At 43.8% G+C, this 19,412-nt stretch overlaps 2 protein-coding genes across 2 annotated transcripts in view; both read right to left on the bottom strand.

The window, feature by feature from the left end:
- The window catches only part of LOC133328949 (dentin sialophosphoprotein), a 35,201-nt gene that overhangs the window by 8,267 nt on the left and 7,522 nt on the right, over positions 1–19,412 (bottom strand). The window lies entirely within an intron of this gene.
- LOC133328964 (nucleolar protein dao-5-like) lies at positions 1,924–4,578 on the bottom strand. Its single transcript, XM_061537469.1, has one exon. The coding sequence runs from the start codon at positions 4,576–4,578 to the stop codon at positions 1,924–1,926; it is 2,655 nt and encodes an 884-aa protein (XP_061393453.1).

Raw genomic sequence — 19,412 nt, 5'->3', positions numbered from 1 at the left:
ATGGGGTGTAATGGAACCGAAGGGGCAGACTTGTCGTCAGATGTTTTCACAGGCAACGAAGGAACAGATTTATCCTCCTTAGCCTGTGGTACCTTACTGTCGTCATCGTCATCCGAATCATCTTCGGAATATGGAGTCATACCACCCTTTCCCAAATCTACTGGTGATTCTTTTTTAGAAGTCAAAGGATCAATATGGTGTAATGGAACCGAAGGGGCAGACTTGTCGTCAGTTTGTTTCGCAGGCACCGAAGGAACAGATTTATCCTCCTTAGCTTCTGGCACCTTACTGTCGTCATCCTCATCCGAATCATCATCAGAATATGGGGTCATACCGCCCATTCCCAAATCTACAGGTGGTAGTGGTTTAGATGTCAATGGAGCAGTAGGTTGCAATGGTACCGAAGGGGCAGACTTGTCGTCAACTGGTTTTACAGGCAACGAAGGAAGAGATTTATCCTCTTCGGCCGATTCATAATCAGAATATGGGGTCATATCGCCCATTCCCAAATCTACAGGTGGTAGTGGTTTAGATGTCATCATCAGAATATGGAGTCATACCGCCCATTCCCAAATCTACAGGTGGTAGTGGTTTAGATGTCAATGGAGCAGTAGGTTGCAATGGTACCGAAGGGGCAGACTTGTCGTCAACTGGTTTTACAGGCAACGAAGGAAGAGATTTATCCTCTTCGGCCGATTCATCATCAGAATATGGAGACATGCCGCCCTTTCCAAAATCTACTGGTGGCTGTTGTTTAGAAGCTAATGGAGCAGTAGGTTGCAATGGCACCGAAGGGGCAGTCTTGTCGTCAGTTGGTCTCACAGGCACCGAAGGAACAGATTTATCCTCCTTAGCCTGTGGTACCTTACTGTCGTCATCCTCATCCGAATCATCTTCGGAATATGGAGTCATACCACCCTTTCCCAAATCTACTGGTGATTCTTGTTTAGAAGTCAAAGGATCAATAGGGTGTAATGGAACCGAAGGGGCAGACTCGTCGTCAGTTGGTTTCACAGGCACCGAAGGAACCGATTTATCCTCCTTAGCCTGTGGTACCTTACTGTCGTCATCGTCATCCGAATCATCTTCGGAATATGGAGTCATACCACCCTTTCCCAAATCTACTGGTGATTCTTTTTTAGAAGTCAAAGGATCAATATGGTGTAATGGAACCGAAGGGGCAGACTTGTCGTCAGTTGGTTTCGCAGGCACCGAAGGAACAGATTTATCCTCCTTAGCTTCTGGCACCTTACTGTCGTCATCCTCATCCGAATCATCATCAGAATATGGGGTCATACCGCCCATTCCCAAATCCACAGGTGGTAGTGGTTTAGATGTCAATGGAGCAGTAGGTTGCAATGGCACCGAAGGGGCAGTCTTGTCGTCAGTTGGTCTCACAGGCACCGAAGGAACAGATTTATCCTCTTCGGCCGATTCATCATCAGAATATGGAGACATGCCGCCCTTTCCAAAATCTACTGGTGGCTGTTGTTTAGAAGCTAATGGAGCAGTAGGTTGCAATGGCACCGAAGGGGCAGTCTTGTCGTCAGTTGGTCTCACAGGCACCGAAGGAACAGATTTATCCTCCTTAGCCTGTGGTACCTTACTGTCGTCATCCTCATCCGAATCATCATCAGAATATGGGGTCATACCGCCCTTTCCTAAATCTACTGGTGGTTGTGGTTTAGATGTCAATGTATCAGTAGGTTGCAATGGTACCGAAGGGGCAGACTTGTCGTCATCTGGTTTTACAGGCATCGAAGGAACAGATTTATCCTCCTTAGCCTGTGGTACCTTACTGTCGTCATCCTCATCCGAATCATCTTCGGAATATGGAGTCATACCACCCTTTCCCAAATCTACTGGTGATTCTTGTTTAGAAGTCAAAGGATCAATAGGGTGTAATGGAACCGAAGGGGCAGACTAGTCGTCAGTTGGTTTCACAGGCACCGAAGGAACAGATTTATCCTCCTTAGCCTGTGGTACCTTACTGTCGTCATCGTCATCCGAATCATCTTCGGAATATGGAGTCATACCACCCTTTCCCAAATCTACTGGTGATTCTTTTTTAGAAGTCAAAGGATCAATATGGTGTAATGGAACCGAAGGGGCAGACTTGTCGTCAGTTGGTTTCGCAGGCACCGAAGGAACAGATTTATCCTCCTTAGCTTCTGGCACCTTACTGTCGTCATCCTCATCCGAATCATCATCAGAATATGGGGTCATACCGCCCATTCCCAAATCTACAGGTGGTAGTGGTTTAGATGTCAATGGAGCAGTAGGTTGCAATGGTACCGAAGGGGCAGACTTGTCGTCAACTGGTTTTACAGGCAACGAAGGAAGAGATTTATCCTCTTCGGCCGATTCATCATCAGAATATGGAGACATGCCGCCCTTTCCAAAATCTACTGGTGGCTGTTGTTTAGAAGCTAATGGAGCAGTAGGTTGCAATGGCACCGAAGGGGCAGTCTTGTCGTCAGTTGGTCTCACAGGCACCGAAGGAACAGATTTATCCTCCTTAGCCTGTGGTACCTTACTGTCGTCATCCTCATCCGAATCATCTTCGGAATATGGAGTCATACCACCCTTTCCCAAATCTACTGGTGATTCTTGTTTAGAAGTCAAAGGATCAATAGGGTGTAATGGAACCGAAGGGGCAGACTCGTCGTCAGTTGGTTTTAAAGGCACCGAAGGAACAGATTTATCCTCCTTAGCCTGTGGTACCTTACTGTCGTCATCCTCATCCGAATCATCTTCGGAATATGGAGTCATACCACCCTTTCCCAAATCTACTGGTGATTCTTTTTTAGAAGTCAAAGGATCAATATGGTGTAATGGAACCGAAGGGGCAGACTCGTCGTCAGTTGGTTTCACAGGCACCGAAGGAACAGATTTATCCTCCTTAGCCTGTGGCACCTTACTGTCGCCATCCTCATCCGAATCATCATCAGAATATGGGGTCATACCGCCCTTTCCTAAATCTACTGGTGGTTGTGGTTTAGATGTCAATGGAGCAGTAGGTTGTAATGGTACCGAAGGGGCAGACTTGTCGTCAACTGGTTTTACAGGCAACGAAGGAAGAGATTTATCCTCTTCGGCCGATTCATCATCAGAATATGGAGTCATACCGCCCTTTCCAGAATCTACTGGTGGCTGTTGTTTAGAAGCTAATGGAGCAGAAGGTTGCAATGGCACCGAAGGGGCAGACTTGTCGTCAGTTGGTCTCACAGGCACCGAAGGAACAGATTTATCCTCCTTAGCCTGTGGTACCTTACTGTCGTCATCCTCATCCGAATCATCTTCGGAATATGGAGTCATACCACCCTTTCCCAAATCTACTGGTGATTCTTGTTTAGAAGTCAAAGGATCAATAGGGTGTAATGGAACCGAAGGGGCAGACTCGTCGTCAGTTGGTTTCACAGGCACCGAAGGAACCGATTTATCCTCCTTAGCCTGTGGCACCTTACTGTCGTCATCCTCATCCGAATCATCATCAGAATATGGGGTCATACCGCCCTTTCCAAAATCTACTGGTGGCTGTTGTTTAGAAGCTAATGGAGCAGTAGGTTGCAATGGCACCGAAGGGGCAGTCTTGTCGTCAGTTGGTCTCACAGGCACCGAAGGAACACATTTATCCTCCTTAGCCTGTGGTACCTCACTGTCGTCGTCCTCATCCGAATCATCATCAGAATATGAGGTCATACCGCCCATTCCTAAATCTACTGGTGTTTGTGGTTTAGATGTCAATGGATCAGTAGGTTGTAATGGTACCGAAGGGACAGACTTGTCGTCAACTGGTTTTACAGGCACCGAAGGAACAGATTTATCCTCCTTAGCCTGTGGTACCTTACTGTCGTCATCCGAATCATCATCAGAATATGGAGTCATACCGCCCTTTCCTAAATCTACTGGTGGTTGTGGTTTAGAAGTCAAAGGATCAATAGGTTGCAATGGTACCGAAGGGGCAAACTTGTCGTCAGTTGGTTTCACAGGCACCGAAGCAACAGATTTATCCTCTTCGTCCGATTCATCATCAGAATATGGAGTCGCACCGCCCTTTCTAAAATCTACAGGTGGCTGTTGTTTTGAAGTTAATGGATCAGTAGGTTGCAATGGCACCGAAGGGGCAGACTTGTCGTCAGTTGGTTTCACAGGCGCCGAAGGAACCGAATCGTCATCGGAATATGGAGGCATACCGCCCTTCCTTGAATCTACTGGTGATTCGTGTTTAGATGTCAAAGGATCAATAGGTTGTAATGGCACCGAAGGGGCAGACTTGTCGTCAACTGGTTTTACAGGCACCGAAGGAACAGATTTATCCTCCTTAGCCAGTGGTACCTTACTGTCGTCATCCTCATCCGAATCATCTTCAGAATATGGAGTCATACCACCCTTTCCCAAATCTACTGGGTGTTGTGGTTTAGAAGTCAAAGGATCAATAGGGTGTAATGGAACCGAAAGGGCAGACTTGTCGTCAGTAGGTTTCCCAGGCATCGAAGGAACAGATTTATCCTCCTTAGCCTGTGGCACCTTACTGTCGCCATCCTCATCCGAATCATCATCAGAATATGGGGTCATACCGCCCTTTCCTAAATCTACTGGTGGTTGTGGTTTAGATGTCAATGGAGCAGTAGGTTGTAATGGTACCGAATGGTCAACTGGTTTTACAGGCAACGAAGGAAGAGATTTAGGTTGAATATGGAGTCAATGGTGGCTGTTGTTTAGAAGCTAATGGAGCAGGGTTGCAGGCACTTGTCGTCAACTGGTTTTACAGGCATCGAAAGAACCGATTTATCCTCCTTAGGCTGTGGTACCTTACTGTCGTCATCCTCATCCGAATCATCATCAGAATATGGAGTCATACCGCCCTTTCCAAAATCTACTGGTGGCTGTTGTTTAGAAGCTAATGGAGCAGTAGGTTGCAATGGCACCGAAGGGGCAGACTCGTCGTCAGTTGGTTTTAAAGGCACCGAAGGAACAGATTTATCCTCCTTAGCCTGTGGTACCTTACTGTCGTCATCCTCATCCGAATCATCTTCGGAATATGGAGTCATACCACCCTTTCCCAAATCTACTGGTGATTCTTGTTTAGAAGTCAAAGGATCAATAGGGTGTAATGGAACCGAAGGGGCAGACTGGTCGTCAACTGGTTTCACAGGCACCGAAGGAACAGATTTATCCTCCTTAGCCTGTGGCACCTTACTGTCGTCATCCTCATCCGAATCATCATCAGAATATGGGGTCATACCGCCCTTTCCAAAATCTACTGGTGGCTGTTGTTTAGAAGCTAATGGAGCAGTAGGTTGCAATGGCACCGAAGGGGCAGTCTTGTCGTCAGTTGGTCTCACAGGCACCGAAGGAACAGATTTATCCTCCTTAGCCTGTGGTACCTTACTGTCGTCGTCCTCATCCGAATCATCATCAGAATATGAGGTCATACCGCCCATTCCTAAATCTACTGGTGGTTGTGGTTTAGATGTCAATGGATCAGTAGGTTGTAATGGTACCGAAGGGGCAGACTTGTCGTCAACTGGTTTTACAGGCACCGAAGGAACAGATTTATCCTCCTTAGCCTGTGGCACCTTACTGTCGTCATCCTCATCCGAATCATCATCAGAATATGGGGTCATACCGCCCTTTCCAAAATCTACTGGTGGCTGTTGTTTAGAAGCTAATGGAGCAGTTGCAATGGTTGCAATGGCACCGAAGGGGCAGTTTTGTCGTCAGTTGGTCTCACAGGCACCGAAGGAACAGATTTATCCTCCTTAGCCTGTGGTACCTTACTGTCGTCGTCCTCATCCGAATCATCATCAGAATATGGGGTCATACCACCCTTTCCTAAATCTACTGGGTGTTGTGGTTTAGAAGTCAAAGGATCAATAGGGTGTAATGGAACCGAAAGGGCAGACTTGTCGTCAGTAGGTTTCACAGGCATCGAAGGAACAGAATTATCCTCCTTAGCCTGTGGTACCTTACTGTCGTCATCCGAATCATCTTCGGAATATGGAGTCATACCACCCTTTCCCAAATCTACTGGGTGTTGTGGTTTAGAAGTCAAAGGATCAATAGGTTGTAATGGAACGGAAGGGATAGACTTGTCGTCAGTTGGTTTCACAGGCACCGAAGGAACAGATTTATCCTCCTTAGCCTGTGGTACCTTACTATCGTCATCCCGATCCGAATCATCATCAGAATATGGGGTCATACCGCCCTTTCCAAAATCTACTGGTGGCTGTTGTTTAGAAGCTAATGGAGCAGAAGGTTGCAATGGCACCGAAGGGGCAGTCTTGTCGTCAGTTGGTCTCACAGGCACCGAAGGAACAGATTTATCTTCTTCGTCCGATTCATCATCAGAATATGGAGTCATACCGCCCTTTCCAAAATCTACTGTTGGCTGTTGTTTAGAAGCTGATGGAGCAGAAGGATGTAATGGTACCGAAGGGGCAGACTTGTCGTCAGTTGGTTTCACAGGCACCGAAGGAACAGATTTATCCTCCTTAGCCTGTGGTACCTTACTGTCGTCATCCGAATCATCTTCGGAATATGGAGTCATACCACCCTTTCCCAAATCTACTGGGTGTTGTGGTTTAGAAGTCAAAGGATCAATAGGGTGTAATGGAACGGAAGGGGTAGACTTGTCGTCAGTTGGTTTCACAGGCACCGAAGGAACAGATTTATCCTCCTTAGCCTGTGGTACCTTACTGTCGTCGTCCTGATCCGAATCATCATCAGAATATGGGGTCATACCGCCCTTTCCAAAATCTACTGGTGGCTGTTGTTTAGAAGCTAATGGAGCAGAAGGTTGCAATGGCACCGAAGGGGCAGTCTTGTCGTCAGTTGGCCTCACAGGCACCGAAGGAACAGATTTATCCTCCTGTGCCTGTGGTACCTTACTGTCGTCATCCGAATCATCTTCGGAATATGGAGTCATACCACCCTTTCCCAAATCTACTGGTGATTCTTGTTTAAAAGTCAAAGGATCAATAGGGTGTAATGGAACCGAAGGGGCAGACTCGTCGTCAACTGGTTTTACAGGCACCGAAGGAAGAGATTCATCCTCTTCGTCCGATTCATCATCAGAATATGATGAATATGGCTGTTGTTTTGAAGCTAATGGAGCAGTAGGTTGCAATGGCACCGAAGGGGCAGACTTGTCGTCAGTTGGTCTCACAGGCACCGAAGGAACAGATTTATCCTCCATAGCCTGTGGTACCTTACTGTCGTCGTCCTCATCCGAATCATCATCAGAATATGGGGTCATACCGCCCTTTCCTAAATCTACTGGTGGTTGTGGTTTAGATGTCAATGGATCAGTAGGTTGTAATGGTACCGAAGGGACAGACTTGTCGTCAACTGGTTTTACAGGCACCGAAGGAACAGATTTATCCTCCTTAGCCTGTGGCACCTTACTGTCGTCATCCTCATCCGAATCATCATCAGAATATGGGGTCATACCGCCCTTTCCTAAATCTACTGGTGGTTGTGGTTTAGATGTCAATGGATCAGTAGGTTGCAATGGTGCCGAAGGGGCAGACTTGTCGTCACCTGGTTGTACAGGCACCGAAGGAAGAGATTTATCCTCTTCGTCCGATTCATCAACAGAATATGGAGTCATACCGCCCTTTCCAAAATCTACTGGTGGATGTTGTTTAGAAGCTAATGGATCAGTAGGTTGCAATGGCACCGAAGGGGCAGTCTTGTCGTCAGTTGGTCTCACAGGCACCGAAGGAACAGATTTATCCTCCTTAGCCTGTGGTACCTTACTGTCGTCGTCCTCATCCGAATCATCATCAGAATATGGGGTCATACCACCCTTTCCTAAATCTACTGGTGGTTGTGGTTTAGAAGTTAATGGATCAGTAGGTTGCAATGGCACCGAAGGGGCGGACTTGTCGTCAGTTGGTTTCATAGGGTGCAATGGTACCGAAGGCACCGAATGAACCGACTTATCCTCCTTAGCCTGTGAATTCTTACTGTCATCATCTTCATCCGAGCCATCATCAGAATATGGAGTCATACCGCCCTTTCCTAAATCTACTGGTGGTTGTGGTTTAGATGCCAATGGATCAGTAGGTTGCAATGGTAGCGAAGGTGCAGACTTGTCGTCAACTGGTTTTACAGGCACCGAAGGAAGAGATTTATCCTCTTCGTCCGATTCATCATCAGAATATGGAGTCATACCGCCCCTTCCAAAATCTACTGGTGTCTGTTGTTTAGAAGCTAATGGAGCAGAAGGTTGCAATGGCACCGAAGGGGCAGACTTGTCGTCAGTTGGTTTCACAGGCACCGAAGGAACCAATTCGTCATCGGAATATGGAGGCATACCGCCCTTTCTTAAATCTACTGGTGATTCTTGTTTAGAAGTCAAAGGATCAGTAGGTTGTAATGGTACCGAAGGGGCAGACTTGTCGTCAGTTGGTTTCACAGGCACCGAAGCACCAGATTTATCCTCTTCGTCCGATTCATCATCAGAATATTGAATCATACCGCCCTTTCCAAAATCTACTGGTGGCTGTTGCTTTGAAGTTAATGGATCAGTAGGTTGTAATGGCACCGAAGGGGCAGACTTTTCGTCAGTTGATTTCACAGGCGCCGAAGGAACCGATTCGTCATCGGAGTATGGAGGCATACCGCCCTTCCTTAAATCTACTGGTGATTCTTGTTTAGAAGTCAAAGGATCAATAGGTTGTAATGGTACCGAAGGGGCAGACTTGTCGTCAGTTGGTCTCACAGGCACCGAAGGAACAGATTTATCCTCCTTAGCCTGTGGTACCTTACTGCCGTCATCCTCTTCCGAATCATCTTCGGAATATGGAGTCATACCACCCTTTCCCAAATCTACTGGTGATTCTTGTTTAGAAGTCAAAGGATCAATAGGGTGTAATGGGACCGAAGGGGCAGACTTGTCGTCAGTTGGTTTCACAGGCATCGAAGGAACAGATTTATCCTCCTTAGCCTGTGGTACCTTACTGCCGTCATCCTCTTCCGAATCATCTTCGGAATATGGAGTCATACCACCCTTTCCCAAATCTACTGGTGGTTGTGGTTTAGAAGTCAAAGGATCAATAGGGTGTAATGGAACCGAAGGGGCAGGCTTGTCGTCAGTTGGTTTCACAGGCATCGAAGGAACAGATTTATCCTCCTTAGCCTGTGGTACCTTACTGCCGTCATCCTCTTCCGAATCATCTTCGGAATATGGAGTCATACCACCCTTTCCCAAATCTACTGGTGATTCTTGTTTAGAAGTCAAAGGATCAATAGGGTGTAATGGGACCGAAGGGGCAGACTTGTCGTCAGTTGGTTTCACAGGCATCGAAGGAACAGATTTATCCTCCTTAGCCTGTGGCACCTTACTGTCGTCATCCTCATCCGAATCATCATCAGAATATGGGGTCATACCGCCCTTTCCTAAATCTACTGGTGGTTGTGGTTTAGATGTCAATGAACCAGTAGGTTGCAATGGTACCGAAGGGGCAGACTTGTCGTCAACTGGTTGTACAGGCACCGAAGGAAGAGATTTATCCTCTTCGTCCGATTCATCAACAGAATATGGAGTCATACCGCCCTTTCCAAAATCTACTGGTGGCTGTTGTTTAGAAGCTAATGGATCAGTAGGTTGCAATGGCACCGAAGGGGCAGTCGTGTCGTCAGTTGGTCTCACAGGCACCGAAGGAACAGATTTATCCTCCTTAGCCTGTGGTACCTTACTGTCGTCGTCCTCATCCGAATCATCATTAGAATATGGGGTCATACCGCCCTTTCCTAAATCTACTGGTGGTTGTGGTTTAGAAGTTAATGGATCAGTAGGTTGCAATGGCACCGAAGGGGCGGACTTGTCGTCAGTTGGTTTCATAGGGTGCAATGGTACCGAAGGGGCAGACTTGTCGTCAACTAGTTTTACAGGCACCGAATGAACCGACTTATCCTCCTTAGCCTGTGAATTCTTACTGTCATCATCCTCATCCGAGCCATCATCAGAATATGGAGTCATACCGCCCTTTCCTAAATCTACTGGTGGTTGTGGTTTAGATGCCAATGGATCAGTAGGTTGCAATGGTAGCGAAGGTGCAGACTTGTCGTCAACTGGTTTTACAGGCACCGAAGGAAGAGATTTATCCTCTTCGTCCGATTCATCATCAGAATATGGAGTCATACCGCCCCTTCCGAAATCTACTAGTGTGTGTTGTTTAGAAGCTAATGGAGCAGAAGGTTGCAATGGTACGGAAGGGGCAGACTTGTCGTCAGTTGGTTTCACAGGCACCGAAGGAACCAATTCGTCATCGGAATATGGAGGCATACCGCCCTTCCTTAAATCTACTGGTGATTCTTGTTTAGAAGTCAAAGGATCAGTAGGTTGTAATGGTACCGAAGGGGCAGACTTGTCGTCAGTTGGTTTCACAGGCACCGAAGCACCAGATTTATCCTCTTCGTCCGATTCATCATCAGAATATTGAGTCATACCGCCCTTTCCAAAATCTACTGGTGGCTGTTGCTTCGAAGTTAATGGATCAGTAGGTTGTAATGGCACCGAAGGGGCAGACTTTTCGTCAGTTGGTTTCACAGGCGCCGAAGGAACCGATTCGTCATCGGAGTATGGAGGCATACCGCCCTTCCTTAAATCTACTGGTGATTTTTGTTTAGAAGTCAAAGGATCAATAGGTTGTAATGGTACCGAAGGGGCAGACTTGTCGTCAGTTGGTCTCACAGGCACCGAAGGAACAGATTTATCCTCCTTAGCCTGTGGTACCTTACTGTCGTCGTCCTGATCCGAATCATCATCAGAATATTGAGTCATACCGCCCTTTCCTAAATCTACTGGTGGTTGTGGTTTAGATGTCCATGGAGCAGTAGGTTGCAATGGTACCGAAGGGGCAGACTTGTCGTCAGCTGGTTTTACAGGCAACGAAGGAAGAGATTTATCCTCTTCGTCCGATTCATCATCAGAATATGGAGTCATACCGCCCTTTCCAGAATCTACTGGTGGCTGTTGTTTAGAAGCTAATGGAGCAGAAGGTTGCAATGGCACCGAAGGGGCAGTCTTGTTGTCAGTTGGTCTCACAGGCACCGAAGGAACAGATTTATCCTCCTTAGCCTGTGGCACCTTACTGTCGTCAACCTCATCCGAATCATCATCGGAATATGGAGACATACCGCCCTTTCCTAAATCTTCTGGGTGTTGTGGTTTAGATGTCAAAGGATCAATAGGTTGTAATGGTACCGAAGGGGCAGACTTGTCGTCAGTTGGTTTCACAGGCGCCGAAGGAACCGATTCGTCATCGGAATATGGAGGCATACCGCCCTTCCTTAAATCTATTGGTGATTCGTGTTTAGAAGTCAAAGGATCAATAGGTTGTAATGGTACCGAAGGGGCAGACTTGTCGTCAACTGGTTTTACAGGCACCGAAGGAACAGATTTATCCTCCTTAGCCTGTGGTACCTTACTGTCGTCATCCGAATCATCTTCAGAATATGGAGTCATACCACCCTTTCCCAAATCTACTGGGTGTTGTGGTTTAGACGTCAAAGGATCAATAGGTTGTAATGGTACCGAAGGGGCAGACTTGTCGTCAGTTGGTTTCACAGGCACTGAAGACACAGATTTATCCTCCTTAGCCTGTGGCACCTTACTGTCGTCATCCTCTTCCGAATCATCTTCGGAATATAGAGTCATACCACCCTTTCCCAAATCTACTGGTGATTCTTGTTTAGAAGTCAAAGGATCAATAGGGTGTAATGGGATCGAAGGGGCAGACTTGTCGTCAGTTGGTTTCACAGGCATCGAATTAACAGATTTATCCTCCTTAGCCTGTGGCACCTTACTCTCGTCATCCTCATCCGAATCATCATCAGAATATGGAGACATACCGCCCTTTCCTAAATCTACTGGGTGTTGTGGTTTAGATGTCAAAGGATCAATAGGTTGTAATGGTTGCAATGGTACCGAAGGGACAGACTTGTCGTCAACTGGTTTTACAGGTACCGAAGGAACAGATTTATCCTCCTTAGTCTGTGGTACCTTACTGTCGTCATCCTCATCCGAATCATCATCAGAATATGGAGTCATACCGCCATTTCCTAAATCTACTGGGTGTTGTGGTTTAGATGTCAAAGGATCAATAGGTTGTAATGGTACCGAAGGGGCAGACTTGTCGTCAACTGGTTTTACAGGCACCGAAGGAACAGATTTATCCTCCTTAGTCTGTGGTACCTTACTGTCGTCATCCTCATCCGAATCATCATCATAATATGGAGACATACCGCCCTTTCCTAAATCTACTGGGTGTTGTGGTTTAGATGTCAAAGGATCAATAGGTTGTAATGGTACCGAAGGGGCAGACTTGTCGTCAACTGGTTTTACAGGCACCGAAGGAACAGATTTATCCTCCTTAGTCTGTGGTACCTTACTGTCGTCATCCTCATCCGAATCATCATCAGAATATGGAGACATACCGCCCTTTCCTAAATCTACTGGGTGTTGTGGTTTAGATGTCAAAGGATCAATAGGTTGTAATGGTACCGAAGGGGCAGACTTGTCGTCAGTTGGTTTCACAGGCACTGAAGGCACAGATTTATCCTCCTTAGCCTGTGGTACCTTACTGCCGTCATCCTCTTCCGAATCATCTTCGGAATATGTAGTCATACCACCCTTTCCCAAATCTACTGGTGATTCTTGTTTAGAAGTCAAACGATCAATAGGGTGTAATGGGACCGAAGGGGCAGACTTGTCGTCAGTTGGTTTCACAGGCATCGAAGGAACAGATTTATCCTCCTTAGCCTGTGGCACCTTACTGTCGTCATCCTCATCCGAATCATCATCAGAATATGGGGTCATACCGCCCTTTTCTAAATCTACTGGTGGTTGTGGTTTAGATGTCAATAGACCAGTAGGTTGCAATGGTACCGAAGGTGCAGACTTGTCGTCAACTGGTTTTACAGTCACCGAAGGAAGAGATTTATACTCTTCGTCCGATTCGTCATCAGAATGTGGAGTCATATCGCCGTTTCCTAAATCTACTGGTGGCTGTTGTTTAGAAGCTAATGGATCAGTAGTTTGCAATGGCACCGAAGGGGCAGTCTTGTCGTCAGTTGATCTCACAGGCACCGAAGGAACAGATTTATCCTCCTTAGCCTGTGTTACCTTACTGTCGTCGTCCTCATCCGAATCATCATCAAAATACGGGGTCATACCGCCCTTTCCTAAATCTAGTGGTTGTTGTGGTTTAGAAGTTAATGGATCAGTAGGTTGCAATGGCACCGAAGGGGCAGACTTGTCGTAAGTTTGTTTCACAGGTTGCAATGGTACCGATGGGGCAGACTTGTCGTCAAATGGTTTTACAGGTACCGAAGGAACCGATTTATCCTCCTTAGCCTTTGAATTCTTTCTGTCATCATCCTCATCCGAGTCATCATCAGAATATGGAGTCATACCGCCCTTTCCTAAATCTACTGTTGGTTGTGGTTTAGAAGTCAAAGGATCAATAGGTTGTAATGGTACCGAAGGGGCAGACTTGACGTCAACTTGTTTCACAGGAACCGAAGGAACGGATTTATCCTCTCCGTCCGATTCGTCATCAGAATATGGAGTCATACCACCCTTTCCTAAATCTACTGGTAGTTGTGGTTTAGAAGTTAATGCATCAGTAGGTTGCAATGGCACCGAAGGGGCAGACTTGTCGTCAGTTGGTTTCACAGGCACCGAAGGAACCGATTCGTCAACGGAATATGGAGTCATACCACCCTTTCCTAAATCTACTGGTGGTTGCTGTTTAAAAGTCAATGGATCAATAGGTTGCAATGGCACCGAAGGGGCAGACTTGTCGTCAACTGGTTTTACCGGCACCGAAGGATCAGATTTATCCTCCTTAGCCTGTGGTACCTTTCTGTCGTCGTCTTCATCCGATTCGTCATCAGAATATGGAGTCATACCGCCCGTTCCTAAATCTACTGGTGGTTGTTGTTTAAAAGCTAATGGATCAGTAGGTTGCAATGGTACCGTAGGGGCAGACTTGTCGTCAGATGGTTTCACAGGCATCGAAGGAACAGATCTATCCTCTTCGTCCGGTTCGTCATCAGAATATGGAGTCATACCGCCCTTTTCTAAAAGTAATGGTGGTTGTGGTTTAGCAGTTAATGGATCAGTAGGATGCAATAGTACCGAAGGGACAGACTTGTCGTCAACTGGTTTGACAAGCACCGAAGGATCAGATTTATCTTCCTTACCCTGTGGTACCTTACTGTCGTCGTCTTCTTCCGATTCAACATCAGAATATGGAGATATACCGCCCTTCCCTACATTTACTGGGAATTCTTGTTTAGAAGACAATGGATCAGTAGGTTGCAATGGTATAGAAGAGACAGACTTGTCGTCATTTGGTTTCACAGGCACCGAAGGAACAGATTTAGCCTCCGTAGTCTCTGGTACCTTATTGTCATCAGATTTAATCATACTGACCTTTTCTGAATCTTCAGATTTAGAACTTGTGTTTGATTCATCTTTGTGTTTCAATGGCAATGAAGCGCCACTAAAAACTGTAAATCCTCTAGTTCTGGTTTCAATATCTGATTTTGTAGCTGTTTCTGAATGGAAAGTATTTTCAACACGGTCAACTTGTGATCTTTCAGAGAAATTTTTATCACAAGAGAATTGAATGTGTTCCGATTGAATAGAAGTTACAGTTTTTAATGATTTTGTTATGGAAGGCACTAGATTGGTATCTTCTTCCCCTTGACTTTCATAAATTTGTTGGTCAATTAGAGATTGACTGGTCGAAAACATTTTTGTATCTTCGGCGACATTTTTATTTTGTTCATAACATTTAATGTCCCCTGAACTATCATCTTTAAAATATTCCCCAATAGAATCGCATTGTTTTTGTGACTTATAGCCATAGCCTAGAGTAGAGAAGGTTTCCTTCACTTCATTTGTCACAAATGAAACGTTTTTATCACTATGTGCTAGTGACTCATTGGTACTTGTTTGTAGTTCATCATCTCGAAGTTCGAATATTCTTTTGACCTTTTCGGTCGTTGAAGTAGAGCCTGACTCTTTTCTGTCCGCTGTAAGATCCGTATCATGTATTATATTTGTCAGTTCTGTCTTTGTAGTTTTGCTTATTTCTTTATCAGTTGTGTACGAAGTCTTGGCTATTTTCTTTTCATCCGATTTTATCGCATGCGATTCGTATTTAAAGATTTCTCTTTTTACTTTACTCTCAGTCTTAAATTCGTTTTCGTATTCGGATACTTGTGGAACATCGATGTGAGACAAATCCGTCTCGTCGTCAACGAATGAAAATGTTTGAACTTCAGTTAGGCTTAAGATTTGACGATGTTGCAATGGCTCATTCGTTTCGGTTACCCTACACTGTGTCTCGTAAAGACTTCTGACGTCAGGGTGTTGTTGGGCTTGGCGGATATTTGCAAAACCGTCAGTTGTTATTTCGCAGACTTCAGAAATGTTACTGGCACTCGAATCAAATGCCCGATGAGTATTGTCCCACATATCTTTGCTTACTGAGAGTTTGTTCATTTGTTCAGAATGCCTATCCGGTACGTCTTGTCTACTGTCTAATGGCTTATCTACACTAATATTACAAGTTAAAGTCTCCTTTAATTGACTCTCTTGAGCAGTCTTCTCGGTTACGATTTCTTTTGTATCACTAATTTTCCTATCGACATATTCCTGAGTTTGATTTTGACCCTCAAAAAGTTTCGCCAACTCACTTATTCTACGCTTAGAACATTTAATTTCGCAGGCTGCTTCTACAGGTAGCCCGGTGCTTTCTTGAGGACTTTGCAATGGCTGAATTTTAACCACAGCTTCTTTGGACGGTGCACGGGCTAGGCTATCTAAAACAACATCGGTTTCCGAAAGGATGAGATTCTCTACAGTTACTAAGTCAACTTCACTACTAGGCCTTGGTTCACGCTTCCTTGGACTAAATGGTATTGCCTCGAGAGCCGAAGTTGTGGGTTTCTTTTTCTCAAACGATTGTACCACTTCCTTGACTTTCGGCAATACTTCCTCCACAACTTCAGTCTTATCAAGCACACCAATTTCAGAGTCCATTGTGCCGGTTCTAGCACTGCCATCAGCCACCTCGAAAGTTTTCTTCTTCTGGCATATTTTCTCACACACCGGCTCGTCGATGGCCTGCAACTGATCGAATTGTTTTTCCATAGCATCAATAGGCGATTGTCTGACAACAGTTATTGCCGGTTCAGCCTTCGTCAGTTGGACTAATTGGACATCAACTTCGCTGAGAATTTGTTTCTCCAAAACAGGCAGATCGCATTCGGCGCGCATGGAATCGCGACGTTTAACGGCAAATGGCACAGCTTCTACGTTCGTCGATACGAGCTTCTCTTCCATTGCATGTATGACATTCCTAACCGAGGCACATTTGTCCGGCTCCTCGTCGATTTTACTGACCTTGCTGGTGGCAACAGCTACATTGTCTTTGTGCAGCCCCTGAGTTTCTAGTTCTTTGATTTTTCGCTTAACATCGCCACATTTCATTATTTGCTCCAAATATTCCCTATCGCTTAAGGCGGACCCTTTGTCTTCGTTGGTTGTCGTTTTCACGCTCGCTTCCGAGCCTAATGGCAGTTGGTCACTTTTAAATGCAGCATCAACCGGTGGTGGTATTGTATCGGGCCTCCTGATCTGACTACTATCACTCATTTCTGTAAATGAGGGAGTGTCTTTAGTCTGGGGGAATGCTGTTGGGGGAGTGCTACGCTTAATGTCTAACATTTCTGCAGGCAACTTCTTAGATTCAATCGAATGCGTTTTTACACGGCTGGTGTAGGCAAAAGGTTTTACAGTTTGAATGCTAAAGTGCTCTGTTTCGTTTACGAATCAACAATATTCGATTTTTTGTTTGTAAGTTTTTTTTTTTCAATTTTCAGTTAATCAACACAACAATCAATTAGTAGAGGCAGAGTAGCGGTTATTAATGTTATTAAGCATCGATTACCATCGAACAATTTGGAGTGAGCATAAGTAATGTCACGGTATCGAATGGTTGCGGATACAGTAGTAGCGATTGGTTGGTCGTACCAGTAGAAGTGATTGGCGGTTGCAGAGACACATAATTACGGCGAGCGGTAAACGGAGCAGTAGGAAACGTTTATTTTTTTGTTAGGCATACAAATAACAGAAATTATGATTTTTAGTGTGTGTGTGTGTTTTTTTTTTTTTTTTGAAGTAGAATATTTTTGTCACTATACATGCATACATACACACATACTAATTCTAGTCAGTCATTTAAGAAGAAGATTTTAACGAGTTTTTACTTGACTTTGTAATCATGTACATGTATGATGTATGTATCAAATTTCAATAATATTTGTACAATATTTGTATGTCAACATATGTACGTAGATCTGCAAAGGGTAACACTCAGAAGAATTATATCGGATATAGTTCACTAAAATGTAAAAAAAATATCTTCAAGGCGCAAGAATGAAATACAAAATTTAAATAATTAAAAAAATACCCCCAACTGTTGTACCAAAGTTTTCTCCTTTTTTTACAAATTTTTACTGTTTTCAGATACAGCAATGTAGAGTTACAGCGTACTTGGAACCAAACAAGTTAATTCGTTATATCCAAAGCAATGCAAAAAAATATTCACGGCAAAAAAACACAGAATTACAGTCGAAAACAGTTGCGAAATCTTTTCCCAAATTCAAGGTCTAGAAACTAGTAGGAATTGAAAATAAAAGGCAATGCATAAATAGTAACCATTTATACCATTTAGAAAATACAGCACTTGAAATTATGGAGCCAAAATGTGGACATATATTGACAGTCGATTATGGGAAGGTTTCTCATTAAGTTTCTATTGTTCTATTTGAAATTGTTGTGGAATCGGAAATAGTTTTACAAGGCATAATAAATTACATGACAACAAACTTCACGGTGGATGTTTGTTCCAACATAATATATTATTATTATTATTTTTGTAATAACGTTATTTGAAAGAAATAAGTTGATTATAGGTAAATTGACGGAAAAATATGACTCAAATCCCCAACATATAAATTATTCGTGGAATCAAATAATATCAATACACTATACAGAATTTTACATTTTGCAGATCTACATATGCATATTATTTGCCTCCGTTGAAAGACACATATGTACACACATACATACATGATTACTAATTTAAAAATGCAAATTAAAATTTATGAACATCATTTTGGTATTGTTAAGAAGCATATCTTTCAATTCTATATTATGCATGAGTGTATGTATGTATGAGTATCCAGCTTACCGGCATGACACTTGATATTGAAAGGATTCTATGTGGAATTGTCCATTTAAAATGTAAGATATTGAAACCTTGGTAAGCTGGATGTTTAGAAAATAAATACATACATACATATAGAGAAATGTGCATATCTGTGATTATTACGAGTGTGAGTTTTTATTATTTTCTTGTCGGTATGCCATATGAAATCATGAATAAATTAATTAAATAATACCCGCACACAAGACTTCAATGCACATTAATTAATTTGCATATTTATTGTTGCGTATTGCTGTATGTTTGTATGGTATTAAGAGGGGTTTGTCATATCAAGGAGCTAATCGATATAAAAACATTTTTTTTCTGGACACGAAATGCAACAACAATAACTGTGAAAATGAAAGAAGTTAAGTCAAATTTTGGTGATAACTTTATTAGAGTGTGGAATGGGTTCGGGGTTAACAGTCCTGAAGCATACACTATGTATTGCCATAAGAAGACAGCAAGAAGAAACACGAAAATTGTATTTCCTATAGAATATCTGCTCGGAAATTGCAAATCTACAGACCACTATTATTTAGTGTATTTCAAGTGACTCTGAGTTATGAACCTACATAAGCAATCTTCAAGATTTACAATCCCATAATAATTTAAAGTATTACAATACAAGGATACTCCACATTTTATTACAATATCATATACGTATTAGATATATTATTATGTGTCTAATATCAACCATGATAAGATTACAAGAGTTACACAGTACAGTCTTACATCGGACGGATTTCTGATATTGGGACTATTTCAAAAACTATAATTCAACTCGGTATGAATTCAAATAAAGAAAATCGGTACCTGGTCTATCCGCTTGAAAACCCAGCATGTCGATGTCATCTCCGAGTTTTAAGATGTTCAAAAAAATACGCACACAAGCAATGAGTTCCAATCTAAGAACCTACCTCAAAATTACAACGACAATGACAAATTGAATATCAATTGTATCACACATACAAACATACCACGCAGCGATGCATCAAATATTTAATATTTTTCAATATAAAAAAGAAAACGTTTGCAATTTTCAACATTCACATAAAATTAACTCAACAGTTATTTACTCGCCTGACAATACGATTTCAATATTTGTATTTC

This window comes from Musca vetustissima, unplaced genomic scaffold (assembly GCF_032173495.1).
Source record: "Musca vetustissima isolate MV318-11 ecotype Yass unplaced genomic scaffold, APGP_CSIRO_Mvet_v1 utg8951, whole genome shotgun sequence".
NCBI lineage: Eukaryota > Metazoa > Arthropoda > Insecta > Diptera > Muscidae > Musca > Musca vetustissima.
The sequence above is the reverse complement of the archived record's forward strand: the minus strand, read 5'-3'. Positions and strand labels throughout refer to the sequence as shown.